Source organism: Teleopsis dalmanni, chromosome 2 (assembly GCF_002237135.1).
Source record: "Teleopsis dalmanni isolate 2A chromosome 2, ASM223713v2, whole genome shotgun sequence".
In the NCBI taxonomy this organism is placed as follows: Eukaryota; Metazoa; Arthropoda; class Insecta; order Diptera; family Diopsidae; genus Teleopsis; species Teleopsis dalmanni.
Window position 1 is genome coordinate 222988401 of NC_051847.1, and position 14518 is coordinate 223002918.

General features: G+C 29.4%; 2 protein-coding genes across 2 annotated transcripts in view; both read right to left on the minus strand.

The window, feature by feature from the left end:
* Positions 1-3339: 3339 nt before the first annotated feature.
* On the minus strand, positions 3340-5254 carry LOC119676822 (fatty acyl-CoA reductase wat-like). Its single transcript, XM_038088080.1, has 7 exons — positions 5156-5254; positions 4987-5051; positions 4629-4877; positions 4250-4505; positions 3994-4186; positions 3681-3923; positions 3340-3604 (listed from the first exon to the last, which is right to left on the minus strand). The coding sequence occupies exons 1-7, from the start codon at positions 5241-5243 to the stop codon at positions 3340-3342; spliced, it is 1359 nt and encodes a 452-aa protein (XP_037944008.1). The 5' UTR covers positions 5244-5254.
* Positions 5255-10626: 5372 nt separating this feature from the next.
* The window catches only part of LOC119676823 (fatty acyl-CoA reductase wat-like), a 4693-nt gene continuing 801 nt past the window's right edge, over positions 10627-14518 (minus strand). The window contains exons 3-9 of the mRNA XM_038088082.1: positions 12598-12710; positions 12267-12515; positions 11935-12196; positions 11679-11880; positions 11356-11598; positions 11005-11262; positions 10627-10861 (exon numbers count right to left, since the gene is read on the minus strand). Of these exons, the coding sequence (XP_037944010.1) occupies positions 10765-10861; positions 11005-11262; positions 11356-11598; positions 11679-11880; positions 11935-12196; positions 12267-12515; positions 12598-12710 (1424 nt within the window). The 3' untranslated portion in view covers positions 10627-10764. The remainder of the gene's footprint in view (positions 10862-11004; positions 11263-11355; positions 11599-11678; positions 11881-11934; positions 12197-12266; positions 12516-12597; positions 12711-14518) is intronic.

Consider the following 14518-nt stretch of genomic DNA (forward strand, 5'->3'; position numbering starts at 1 on the left):
TGTGGTTGAGGGAAGTAGATTGAATCAAGTCAAACAAAATAGTTGTGAACTTCAGAAATATTTATGCAGTGGTGTTTTACAGATGTTTCTTGTGAAATTATTAACTACATTCTACTTTTTTTACATGGAGCTTTTACGATAGTGCTGTATGGGTTCATATTTTTTTCTTTTGTAGTGATGTTAACTGGTTATTCAACACTTTTTTTAAATGTATGTATGTAGTTAAGTTGAACACTGACTGCATGCGTGAAACAAGTGAGGGTTCATATAAACTTAATCAAAGTAACATATTTAATATAGGCACAATGCTTAAATAAATGATATTGAGAAGAAATGAGCAATAACTTATAAGTTAATGTATATAAGTTACGTTTTTAGCTATTTAACTTTAATTAAATACTTTGAAACTTAAATTTATTAATTAATTAATTATTAATTTATTAATTTTTTTTACATAAACACAAAATGTGGCAAAAACGCATACTTAAGAAGTGCAGTGCAATTATCAAGTAGAAATTAAAAGAATCCGACTAGCAACAAACATAACTAATAAAATATAATAGGCATCTTCAAAACTTTTGTTTAGCAAATATTATAAATATAAATAAGGAATATAATATCAATATAATAAATATTTTTTAAGTAATTTGTATGAAATGCGGATATTCAATACTTTAGCAAATTAACATAATTTTAAATTATCAAAATCCGCTGTTTTATTTACATGTAATATATCGGTGTTGTTTTAACTGTTTCAGCGAGCTCCACTCTAATCATAAAATATGCATTCACGATATTTGTATTTAGCAATTTAACAGTTTAGCATATTAGCAACAGTTTAGTATGCTATATAAAAAGCGTGCAAAGGTTAAGTCAACATATTTAGCACAATCGTATTTTATCACTAACTAAGACAAAACTTAATATACTGTGCAGTTTTTTTTTATAAATCATATTTTTTTCGCTCGATATAAGTATTTTAGATAGACGTATAGTCATTATACATACTTCTAAAATATATTTTATGAACAACTTTACATAGAACAATAATTTTTAAAAGAAACTATCAATTAAGTCCACACCTCAATTTTAATTGACCATAGTGAACATGTAAAAATGTAGCTTTTAAAAGGTTGTCGTACACTTAACTAAACATAGTAAACTAAGGTTGTTAAATATAGTTTAATATTATGTCTAAGTATATTAAGGTAATTAAAACTCAATGACCAATATTTCAGGGTAATATTTAGAAACATTAGGAAATGCAATGCAGCATAAATTGCAACTGCGCTATATTCATCGAAAATAATGCATAGTTGCTACTCTCCACCAGTGACACAATGATATATTTATTAACATTTATATAGAAAAAAATATACGGTTTTATTGTTTTACTTCTGCATTTTGTAATAAATATTTCATAAAAATAAAAATTTGTACTGTTGCTAATCTTATTTCAACTTCTTCATTTCAAAGTTATGAATCATTGATGAACGTCACGATTTCGACTTTTCTACTTACTTCTTGTGCAACCAAAGACGAGTAAGAGATTGGTTAAAGTGTCGGAGTGTTACTTACTGTGATCCAATTATTTCGTTTTCTTTATAATTTCTAAGCAAGTGAAATGCACAAAACCACAATATTTTGCAATTCGGATTTGGATTCATTGTTTGAGAGTGAGAACTGAAATTAGCTGCACACTCGTATAGAGACACAATCATATTTATATGCAATATACTATATTTAATTATTAACATTGCACAGATTTTGTTTTTACTTTCTTTATACAACCCAAATATTACTTTTTTATTCAATACTTGTTACAGAGTTTTAAGTATTATAAAATTATTTAAATATTATAAAATTTTATGACGTTCAACAAAAGAGTTTTGAATATGAATTCACCAAGATAACATCTTGCAAAGTAAACGTTATCAACACCATTATTAGAAGGTTATAACAACCTTTCTCGGGATACTAATAAAAATCATATTGCTTTTAAAACCGCTTAGAATAATTAATATATCAGCTAACCACCTTCATTTGAGAATACATACAGCATTTACTCAATTAATTAAGTGTTCTGTCACCAGAACAGATTAAGACGTCTTCTTTAGGTTTAGTTCTGGACTTTGTTCACAAAGCTTTATGTTAAAGAGCTGTGTGTAATCAATAGTGAAATTGGTATAGAAGTAAGAGTCTTCTGGCCGTAGTACCGGCTGCTGGGCGATTTCACGTCAAAGCTTTAACAGTAATAATATGTAGTGCTTTTAAAATCAATACATGGAATATATATGTACATACTATAATAGACATACATTTCTGGAAAGAATGCATTAAGGCAACACCCTATTTTTTGTCATTATTTTTATTTTCTTTCATTTTTGGTTAATTTTTTTTTATAGAAATTACAGAAAACATTTACTTTAAAATAAACTTTATAATTATTATATAATAAGAATATGTGAAATATTTGTCAATTTTGTATTGTTCTCGTTGTTGAAATCCACTTTAGAGCTTGAGGGCCCAACTGGTCTGTTGCTGGAATTACGGGTATCTATATAAAGATACAACTATAAGTTACTTCCTCTTAGGAAATTATTTTTCTTCTTGCAATAAACATTAATGAATTATACAAAAGATATAATAAACCGAGGACTCCACCGAAAAATATATATTTGCAAACGTGATGTAATATCCGTAATCTGCAAAGAAAATGTATTTTAAAGAATTAAAGTTACATTTAAAGAATTAATATAATATAATTAACATAAAAAGAAACATTTCAGTTTATACCGATCAGTTCAATTTCAAAATTAGCTTGTATGAATTTTTATCTAAGTCGCTATTGTTATTGCAACCCATATCATTCCAACATAGTTGCGATTCTTGCTCTTTATAGGTGAGTAACTTTAGTGCACTGATAAAACCCGTGACTGAATTGTTGTCTATTGTGCTAACATTAACCAATTCTCAACTAATTGAAATTGAACAATTACTAAATTTTTTAAAATGTTATTTACATATATAATAACAATATATAATAACATATATAATAATTATTAGACATAATTCATTACCACTGAATAAACTTACTTTTACTTTTCTAAAAAGTACTTGTTATAAATAATCCTTTTCTTGCTTAAAATATCGGAGATTAAACCAGTTTCAAACAGACTATAGAACACTTATGCATATATACAAAATATCTGACAAATTAGTTTTCTGATAATATTTTTGTTCTTTATACAAAGACAAACTTAGAATAACTTTAAGTTCACTTATGATTAAATATTTCCATTGATTGATTTGATGAGTTACACTTAAATTAAAAGATAATTATGAATACCTTTTTACACGCTCAATACTCTTAGGGATTGTATCCGGTTCTTCTTTAGCTACAATTCTTCGCATTCCCCACAAATTGGTACGTATGTATTCGGACCAATCGAGTGACAACATGTCAAAATTAAACAATTCCTGATCTTCTGTGGACAATGAGTTCCATAGTCGCTTTGTATTGTGCATAGTAAAAATCCAGTTATGTGTTACAAAATACTCTACTTTTTTCACAGGTTTCTCTACTACAGAGATGTTGATAATTCTGAAAAGAAAAAAGTGAAAAAATTACTTAAAACCTCTAATACAATAATTGTACATGGAACCAGGGAAGAGTATACCTTGTCTTATTGCGTGTTATAGCCAAGAATAGTTTGACAAGCAGATACGGTAAAATATTCACAATTGGTCTAGCTACTTTATAATATATCTTCGATTTGCACAAAATTAGAAACGGATACCATATCGTTTTACTTATTGGAATTTTGGAGCCATGTAAAGCTACAAGATTGCTGGCATTTTTCCAGCTGATGGGATTGTGCTCATCAGTAGCGAAATTATAGATTAATGGTGTCAGATTTGTGCTGCACGAGTTAAAATAAGTTATTAGACCTAAATCAATTTAATATTATTTTAATATAACAAAATTCGTACTTTAAGTTTGAGGTCCTCCAAGCACAAACAAGTATGTGATTTGCACAATAATCAACAGGAACCAAAACAGCATTAACATCATGATTTATGTACATGATACGTAGTAAACCAGTAGCTACTGAAAACAAAATTCCAAAAGGTCCTTGGTGATTATCAGTCCATCCAATGATTGGATCTTTACATGTAGAACTTACTATGAGAATAATAAACAAATATGTTCATCCTGAGTTTAGTTCAACAATTGTGTTTCTCCTACCTATTGCAGGCCGACAAATGCATACTGGCAAGTTTTCACATTTTAAAACCGCATCCTCTGCCATTGCTTTTGTAAAGGTATAACTATTAGGATACTTCTTGCAAAAATCTTTATCTAAATTATTAACAAATTGTTCATTAAATATATCGTCTTCTGAAATTTGGGAAGTGTTTATGCCCAAATCTTCAGTATAGAAACGTTCTTCGATATGCTGCGTAAGGCAATTAGCAAAAGCCGAGGAAACATGCACAAATGACTGAAAAATATAAAGACAATTTAGAAAAAGATTTTCAAAACTCTATTAAATTGTATAAACAATGAAAAGCTGATATCCAAATAAAAAATAGATAATTAATTTCCTTCTTATCACTCCACGGACCTGCAACATTAGCATTTCTTTCGCCATCTTTAAGAGGGACACTGTGGCACCAAAATTTATGGGTAAGGCACTCTTTAGAGGGTTATTCATATGTGTTGTGGCGGCACAGTGTAATATAATATTTACATTCTCTATAAGAAATTTGCGATCTTCTTTGTTAACTCCCAGCTGTGGTTGAATACAATCGCCTTTAATTAGTTTTAGTTTTTGCATAAAATCTTTTTTAGTTTCATGTAATTTATCATATAACTGCAAGTATTAATGAAACATATATTAATAGAAATGTTTTAGTAATATTTTTGGTACATACAACATCCTTAAAGATTTCATTAATGCGTTCATCAATATCCTTTCAGCGTTTGGGTCGCACAATTAAATATACGCAATTTACTTCAGTCACACGCAAAAGTTTCTCAAGAACAACTTAATTAGCAAAATCAGTAGAGTTTTTAATAACATAATTAGTATATCAAAATTTTTTTTTGATTAAATACATTAATATAAGACAATTGATAATATTTTATCACCTTTTCCAATGAATCCTGTGCATCCTGTCAATAGAACATTTTTATTTCGATAAAATTTTTGAACTTCAGTTTCCATTATTTTCTCCATGACTTCTTAAATAAGTTTTGAGCAGTGAATGCCAAGAATTCCAGCAAGCTATTGGATAAGCTTAAAAGGTCCAATCATTTTATATTGCGAATATGTATTAATTAAACACTTATTAAATCCGAACACCCAAGCAAAAAAGTTTATATTAATTCCTATACACAAATAAATTTAAAAGTAAATTTAAATCCAAAAATTAATTTTATGCCGAATATCCATAATCAGAAGTCGTTGAGAATATTTTTTGTTTTTTATTTTATTCATATATAATTTTTATATTGGAAAAACTTGAGGAAAGAATTTGAACTCTGTCAAATTTGAAATGCATACCCATGAGGTAGACCACTGAGTCATCACCGCATTAAGCCATTGATTTGCGTTGATCAACCGTGAAGTTTCATGGTTAGATTATGAAAACAAAAAATTAAAAAATTAATGTTAGTAAAAATGAATCCTTTACGATGTACGGATAATAGACTGATTTTAAGACTTAGCGAAGTATAGTTGACCGCACTGATCCAAAAACTATCACACAACCGACATTGATAGACAAAGTTATAACTAAGAATATGATAATGATGTCTGGTTTAAATATGAAGATAAAATTATTTACTAAGGCGCCCTTATAACAAGAGTATTCGTATTAATAATACATCATCGAATTAACTATAAGTAAGAGTAAACGGAAGAAAGATCGCAACCTATCTTGCAAGCAATGAAAAGCTTGCAGTAATACTACGCCACCGCAGTGTGCCAAGAACAAAGGACTGATGGAAGAAAAGTATATTTCTAGGAGAGAGGTTTTTAATTAAGTTGTTTAAAAGCAACTTTTATCTTAAGTTTTGTTATACTGAGCTTGGTAAATTGACCCAAAAGGGAACATGAGATATTTGTATATAGAATATAAGCAGTGAAAGATGTAGATAAGCCGGTACAACATCGAAAATGGATGTGTATTATGAAAAATAGATCAACTTCAAATAATGTCTTGTAACTGACTAGAAACGAAGATTTTGACAGCGTAATCCTCAAACTCTGGGGAAAAATTTTTCAAAAGAAATGTAGTGAATTTTATTGATTTCAAATGTTGGACTAATATTTTTTATTGATCTCCATTATAATCGATTATTATCAAATAAGATTATAACGAGTTATTGTTAGCAAAAAAATATAATAAGAGCCACACAGAATTATATAAATTAACAATGCACAGTGGAGTCAATTAAAAATAAAATTTTTAAGGCCTTTAAATAGTTGAAGATAATTTTAGGTTGTATCAGATACTCTTCAATATTCAATATTTGAACAGCTATTGTCATTATAATGTATGCATATTTCATTGTTGGTTTATGATAGGAAGCTAGTATTAGTATTGTATTTAAACAATAATATCTAGTAGTACTTTTTAATAAATGAAAGTGCCACAGTGCGAAGTTTTATTTGTTCTTCAATGTGTTTAACTATAATTGATTCATTTCCCTTTATTTTTTACAATGATTGTTGCAATTATATATATAAAGCCATTATAATATAAAATTAAAAAAGAAAAATTTGTAAAAAAACAAGCAAATACTTCTTATATCAATCCAATTAAGTTACATCAATAATAATATTAAGTAATTAACTATTCTATTTTACATTTATTGAGTATATAACTCAGTTTTTTTTTGCAAATATAACACGTTTGTTTCTAAGAGATGAAAAATTTTATTTTAAACTAAATATTTTTTATCGTAAAGTATGACTTTCGATCATCATTTTGAGAGTCTATTCCATAGAGTTGATTCCATGGAAAAAAAATTATTTGTCTTTTCAAGTGATCCATACATCGAGCATTCATTGTTTGGTTTCTTCGTGGTTTCTGAATTTCTGGTCTTGAAGAGCACATATCAGTGAACGGATCAAGTAATAATCTGATGAAGCGCAATTAGGTGAGTAAGGAGCATGCAGTAAGAGTTTACCATCTCAATGCAAGTTCACTTGGCTGTGATCGAGCATTGTCGTTTAGCGAATTCATTTTACATTGTTTAGTGACTGGAATCGAAAGTTTTTCATGGTTCAAATCTCTCAATTGTTATTGGTACAGTCAGTAATAATATCTTCGTTCGAATTTAGCAGCTCATAGTACAACACTCTGTTTTGATCACACCAAATGCACAACATAACCTATAAATATTTTATTTTGCTGTTGATATGGATAGTTCGCCTGGACGAACCCATTATTTTTTGTATTTATGGTTAGCGTTGTATATCCATTTTTCATCATAAGTCATAATATGATGCAAGAAATGTATAATCTTAGCTGTCTCGTAAGCAAAAAATTGCAAGCCATTACGCGATTTTCAATATTGGCTTCAAGCGGTTCATGAAGTACCTATTTTACTACTATTTGATTAATTTTCAAGCAGGTGAATCTTTACTTTTGGCTGCTTCAGTGCCATTTAACTGTTCTGTAAGTTCTAGACTTTTCCTTTAATAATGTTTACACTTCTTCATTTTAAAAGTTTTTGGATTGACCGGAACGTTCTTTGTCACGGACATCAAAATCAACATTTTTGAATCGTTTAAGCCAGGTTTTGCAAGTCTGTTGAATTGGTGCACGTTCACCATAAGTTCCTTGAAGCAGACAAAGACTTTCCGCAGTTAAGGTTGTTTTATTGGTACGAAATTCGAATGTTCAAACGTAATAAAACATATATTGTTTATTCTTTTACATATTTAATAAATAATATACAAAGTATCAGTATTTGATTGCTTTGAATGTCACACGCTCGGAAAAAATGTTACATACATTTTCAATTGTTTAATCAACATGTAATTAAGTAACATATACTGGGATAAATGAAGATTAAACTTTTTATACTTAGTAATTTAGTTTTTAGTATAATATTAAAATAAATACTGCGCTTAGAGAGAATAAATTATATTAATTTTACTCTCATTTTCACTGCTTTCTAGTATAACTAGACAGTTTTAAACTCTCTATGGGAAGGGAAATGCTAATTTCCTTCTTTTTCTCCTTTTTTTTTACTATTCTCCGGAAATATAATATCTATATAATTTTTTTTTTAAGTGCACATGTGGTTAAGTATTCATTTGAATGGAGTCCTCAAAACATTTTTCGCGGAAAAATTATAATTATTTAGTTGTCGCCATTTTACATTTCACATTTCGATGTTTAAAATAATATTTTCCATTAAAAATCAAAATTTTCGATTTTTCCATTTAACATTAAAAATTTTTACATAACTATTATTATTATGTTAAGGCTAGTTGAACCAGTGCACTTGAGCACTTTTACTTTCTATTAACTAAGAGGTTTCTCATAAACTCTCTCTACGCCTTGACTGAATTATTGTTTATCACTTCTTCAGACTAAGCAATAACTGACCTCAGATCTGCATACCTCCCCAAAGAGCCTGTAACCATTCTGAGATTCGATAACGCAGTATAGATAAGCCTGTCAGTTTTCGTAAATAATTTCAGGACTCTTATCCTTTACTTTAATTTTCTTTTGTAAAAATGTTTATATGATTTTTTAATGAAATTTTCTAAATTTTTGTTTTTAATTTTAATAAATATATTAACATTTTGGAGCTAGATTTTCGAGTTAACCAGGTTTAAAGGTGTAAATTCTTAAATTTAATAAGGAAATAGAAAGTAGTCATGACATCTATCAGTAACTATTTGTAGTATATTATATATTAACATTGATTACACCAACGACGATCTTCAGCTGTCGTAGAGTACTTTCTGCTCCGGATCTTGTAAATAAAACAAACAAATTTAAATGTTATTCAAAATTTATTTTATCTCCTTCAAAATATGCTCCTTCTGAAGCGATTCACATATGCCAACGCTTAACCCAATCTTCCATACACTTTCCGTAGGCCCGTGCAGGTATGACTTTTAGTTCATTCGGCGAATTCTCTTTTACCGAATTCTCTTTACAACAAGAATTTTCCATAGTAAAAATCGCTAAATGCACTTATGGTAGTCTCACATTAACAGCTGTGGTAAACAAACTAATTGATAGATGGCGCTCAAATTTGTACCATATGTCAAGAAAGGGTGTACCAACATAACAAAAAAAAATTTTTGAAAAAGGTCTGTTACTTAAGAAGTAGTTAACAAACAACAAAATCCGGATACTTTTTGAGCAGAAAGTATATAGCCTGGAATGTATTCTGTTGGTAGTTCTGATAATTCTGATTAATTATTATGAAAAAAATTTTTTTGAGATAAACTAATATTTTCAATATTATGATACATCGAGTAATTGAACAATAACAACTGTGATGTATTACGTCCATTTACAAAATTAACTCCTTAATTTTACAGTTGAATTCTCAGCTGACTCAATTTAAGTTGTCCTCTTAGTGTGTTTCATAAATATTTATAGAAATTTAAGATAGCAGTCAATGTACAACAAAAGTATTACTAAATGGTCTGAATAAGTCGCATAAATACACAGGACGTGCTTTTGAATAAATTCGCTCATAACTTAGCTGACACTACTGTCAATTGCGTTATTCCGGCAAATTTATGTTAACTTAATTTGTAATTAGATAGAAAAAGTCCTCGTAAAGTGGAATTTATGTGCTATTCCACATTTGATTCTAGCTGGCTGCGGCGCATGCTACAATTTTTTCATAGGAGCTATAAATCATAGTTGGAATTGATCGGAACGCAATTCCACGACTATTTCGTTTTTATCTGATTCCTTTTCTATCAGCAGCAATTTCACTCCGCATTCAAATGAAAAAGGAAATCAATCGGAGCGGATGTGGCTGTAGCTGTAGTTGGTGTTTCTAGTTGGTCCTTTGCTTCACCTACAAACTGAACCGAGTTTATTGCTATCCTTCTGCGTGTTTGTTGTTGTTAGCGGAAAGTTTTTCTGTCACATAAAAATAGTTTCATTCAATATTTGCATGACGGCGATTTCTTCTAATGTTTGAATTCAGTCTGTGAAAGCGTTGCGATTGCAAAGGATCTGTTGGAAGATGAAAGTAACTGATTTAATTTCAAATAAAAACAGACATTTAACTGAAGCGTAGTGAGGCGAGTGAAGTAAAAGTTTTATTCAATAAAGTAGAACAAAATGTTTTTCTGGCACAGAATAGTTGGTAATGGCAGTGTTCTTGGAATGCTGACATTGTTGTGTCTTCAGTTGCAGCAACCAGAAATATCTGCTGCCACAATGGAAACAAAGTCGAATGACAGCGCATTTGTTGCATGCAACAATATTGGGCTTCCACGTAAGTCACAACATAGCGATGTTTTGTTTGTTGAAACATAAAAAGCATAAAAAAATTTAAATAATTTTAAACATTTCTAATTTTTTATCATTTTTATAATTTTTTTTTATTTCATTTAATATCACTTACATGCCAACTAAACCTTAAAACTAATAAAGACAAAGTTGACTTGAACCATTTATTTTGAATTAATACTGTTGAGCAGTATTTGTACAAAACCATTTTTAATTCAATACTACGTAAAAAAACTTAATTTACTTATTAAACTATATGGAATAATATAATTTTTTAGAGGTCCAATAGAATAATAGACTACCGCCACCATAAACCAATAGTTGTACTGCGCGATGGAGAATTAGAAAACTGCAAAGAAAACAAAATAAGATCATAGTGAAGTTTTTGTATAAAATTCTTACATATATATGCTTTAAATAATAATAGAGAAAGATTATTTTCAAATTCATTATTTTAATTTTCGGAATTATTTAGAAACTTTATTTACATACCGTTTTTTGAGCTCCAAACCCCTTGGAATTGTGCTGGGCTCTTCTTTTGCTAGAAATCTTCTCATACCACATAAACTATTATAAAAATATTCTGACCAATTAATCGATAGCATATCGAAATTAAATATGCTTTGATCTTCCGGAGTTAAGTTCTTCCACAATTGCTTCGAATTTGTTATCGAAAAATTGAAATTACGTTCCACAAAATAATCAAACATGGGTCTCTGTTGATGGATTTTTTTATAAGTTTTTACTAATCTAAAATAAAATTTTAAATTTTATATATAAATTGTAGTGCAAGTTGAGAATAAACAATGGTAAGTAAAATTGTTTATATATTTTTAAGCTTACCTGCGTTTTTTACCCAGTACCAATAATAACAGATCAAATATATATCCTGGTATTGTGTGATAGAAGAAGCATAATATCTTGTAGAATAAAATTGAATTTGTATGAATTAAAAATGGAAACCAAATCATATTCGTTAAAGGCATTTTCGTACCATGCTCTTCAACAGAACGCATGTATGATTTCCATTTTAATGGATTTGCTGAGTCCGGAACTAAATTGTATATTGAAGGCGGTGAAGTAACACTGAAATATTTAAAATTAACATTAGAAACAATAAGTTAACATTATTTATGATTTATTCTGTCAAACAGCGTAACACATACTCTTGTCTCACAGATTTAGCCGTATACCAAGCCGTAGAAAGCATAGCATTTGCACAATAATCTACTGGCACCACACCAGCATTTGCTTCAATATTCGCATAAAGCACATGTAGTACACCATAAGCTGCACCATACAAAATGCTAGTAGGTCCATATAAAGTATCTATCCAACCAGGCACTGGTTCACTGCAAGAGGGTATAACTGTAAAAAGTGCAACATCAACATATATTCTTCACACCATATTTCAAAACTTACCGATACCAGGCCGAAATATGCAAATCGGTAGTTCACTGCCTTGACTAAGAATAGCTTCTTCTGCGAGAGCTTTTGTGTAACAATAAGTATTTGGAAAATCTTTGCATAGTTCTGTAGCTAAACGATCGGCCGTCTCCGTACCTAGTATATCTACCAATGTGCATAACTTTTCTGCAGTGATGTTCAAATGCTCTGTATAGTAGCACTCATCTATGTCTGTCTTGAAGCAGTTAGCAAATGCGGAAGATACGTGAACAAAAACCTAGCAAATTAATTAAAATAAAAACGAGTTTTGTAAATCTTCATTATCTTCGATCTTATTTAAATTCCACCTTTAATTTTTGCATTTTCTTCGCCAGTTTTATTAAGTCCACTGTTGCACGCACGTTTATGGCCAATGCGGTGCTCAGCGGCTCATTAAAACGTACTGTGGCTGCACTATGCACCACAACGTGCACATTCTCCACAAGATCTTTGTAATCATCACTGCTCAGGCCAAGATTTGGTAGCAAGCAATCGCCAAATATGGGCTTCACACGTTTCGCTGAGTTCGGTTTCAGTTTGTGAAGTTGATCAAAGAGCTAGAAAAGTATTGGACATGTTTTAATCTTTTTAAAATTGTCAATGTTGCAAGAGGATTAAAAAAATGCCGCAATGACTTACTTCATCCTTTAAAATGTCATTTATGCGTTCATCTATGTTTTTGCCTCGTTTTGGGCGTACCAAAAGGTAAACATAGTTGACGTCTGTGGCACGTAAAATTTTTTCCAAATAAACTGAAATAAATTTAAAAAAAATACTAGTATTTACGCTGTTTTAATTGATGTAAGCAAAAAATACAACTATTTTGTATATTTTAAAAACAAATTTATTTTTGTCTCAAATATATTTTTTTTTCAATTTTTTTCTCCACAAAACTTCATTTCATTCAGTCATAAAAATTTCACAACTGAAGAGCACTGCAGTTTTATGTGCTCACATCAAAATTCAGTCAATTTAATTAACTGGAACAATAAAAAACCTCATAACCGAAATTTATTTCATTTCAAGAAACACTAAAATCAGTTTTAAAATCAGTTTTAAAATCAGTTTTGTAACATTCGAAATGAATCTTGTGTGCACTCGTGAAATAGAATTTCGTACATGGGTGATAATAAAAGTTGGCTACAAGTAAAAATTAGTAATAAGCAATAAAATAATTAATTTTAATATTTTACACCTTCGGTAATACACAACTCTTTCAAAGCTTTCAAAGACATCGATTCTTCTTAATGAATAAGTTTTACTGTCGTTGGGCTTACGGTCATATACATGAGAGTAACATTAAAAGCAATTGGAATCTCACTATTATCATGAGTATATAATATATATTTAATTTTTGAATTTATATTAAAATTACAAAGAATTTTTAACACTCCTTCTACGCACGCAGTCAGTGTTCAAATTAATTTCAATTCCTATTATTCACATTGAATATGCAAAATTATAAGTCCCAGTTAATAACACCCATAATTATATCAATTACATTAAACATTTCTATAGAAAACGTTTGCGTAAACATTTACAATATAAATATATAAAATTTACAAATGAAATATAAAATTCAAAGAATAATCTCTATATAATATTTCTGTGACTTTGAAGAAAGAAATAGTCCCACAGTCAAAAAGAGAAGTAAATGCAAGGTGTTTAGTTTTATTCCGAAAATTCAATGAGGTAATTCGCTGATAATTATTAATTTAAAATTGTTATTTTGGTTTTTTTTTATTCATTACAAAAATGATGACATAACTTAATAATAAAAAGTAATATAACTCTTATACTAGTACGTTCAAGTTCACATTAATTTATAATACAAAGAGCGAAGTGAACTTTTCGAAATTGGTATTCGAACTTCCCACTTCTTTCTATTACAATAAACATTTCACTGCGGAAGCCTTAGGACTAACGAGCTTAGCATACATCACAAGTATAGATCTTCAAAGGATTATATACTTCCAAAATCTAATATCTGAATATGCAAACCGATGATTATGCACAGGACCTTACTATCTACAATCTTTATAAGCGTTATTCGTTCTGGGTACTTATTTATACTGAAAATTAAAGGGTGAAAATAGTGAGGAAATCCAAAAAAAATTTTTCAATCAAGTAAATTCTTTCTTAGACTAATCATACAGATGTTTCGGATATCATTAAATATCTGTCAATTGCTGTTTTTGAAAAAATTTGATGGTTTCATTATCCGCATGTAATTTTTAGACTATAAGTGTCAGGAAATTGAATTAATTGAATATTAAATTCTATAAAAGATGTGTTTTCTTATTAAATGACCACATATCCACATATCCAGTCCCATAGCCACATATCCAAAACATTGAACGGCCTTGATTAAGCAGGACATAGACAGAATGCCACTGTTAGATGAGGATAAAAGAGAAAGAGAGAGAAATAGAAAGGAAATCTTCATCGCCTCATAATCGCATACATTATGCGATTCATGGTAAATCTAAGTTGTTTAGCACAATGAATGAAGAGTCTCATATATTTTCGGATATTTGAATACATAGAAGCACAACGCGTT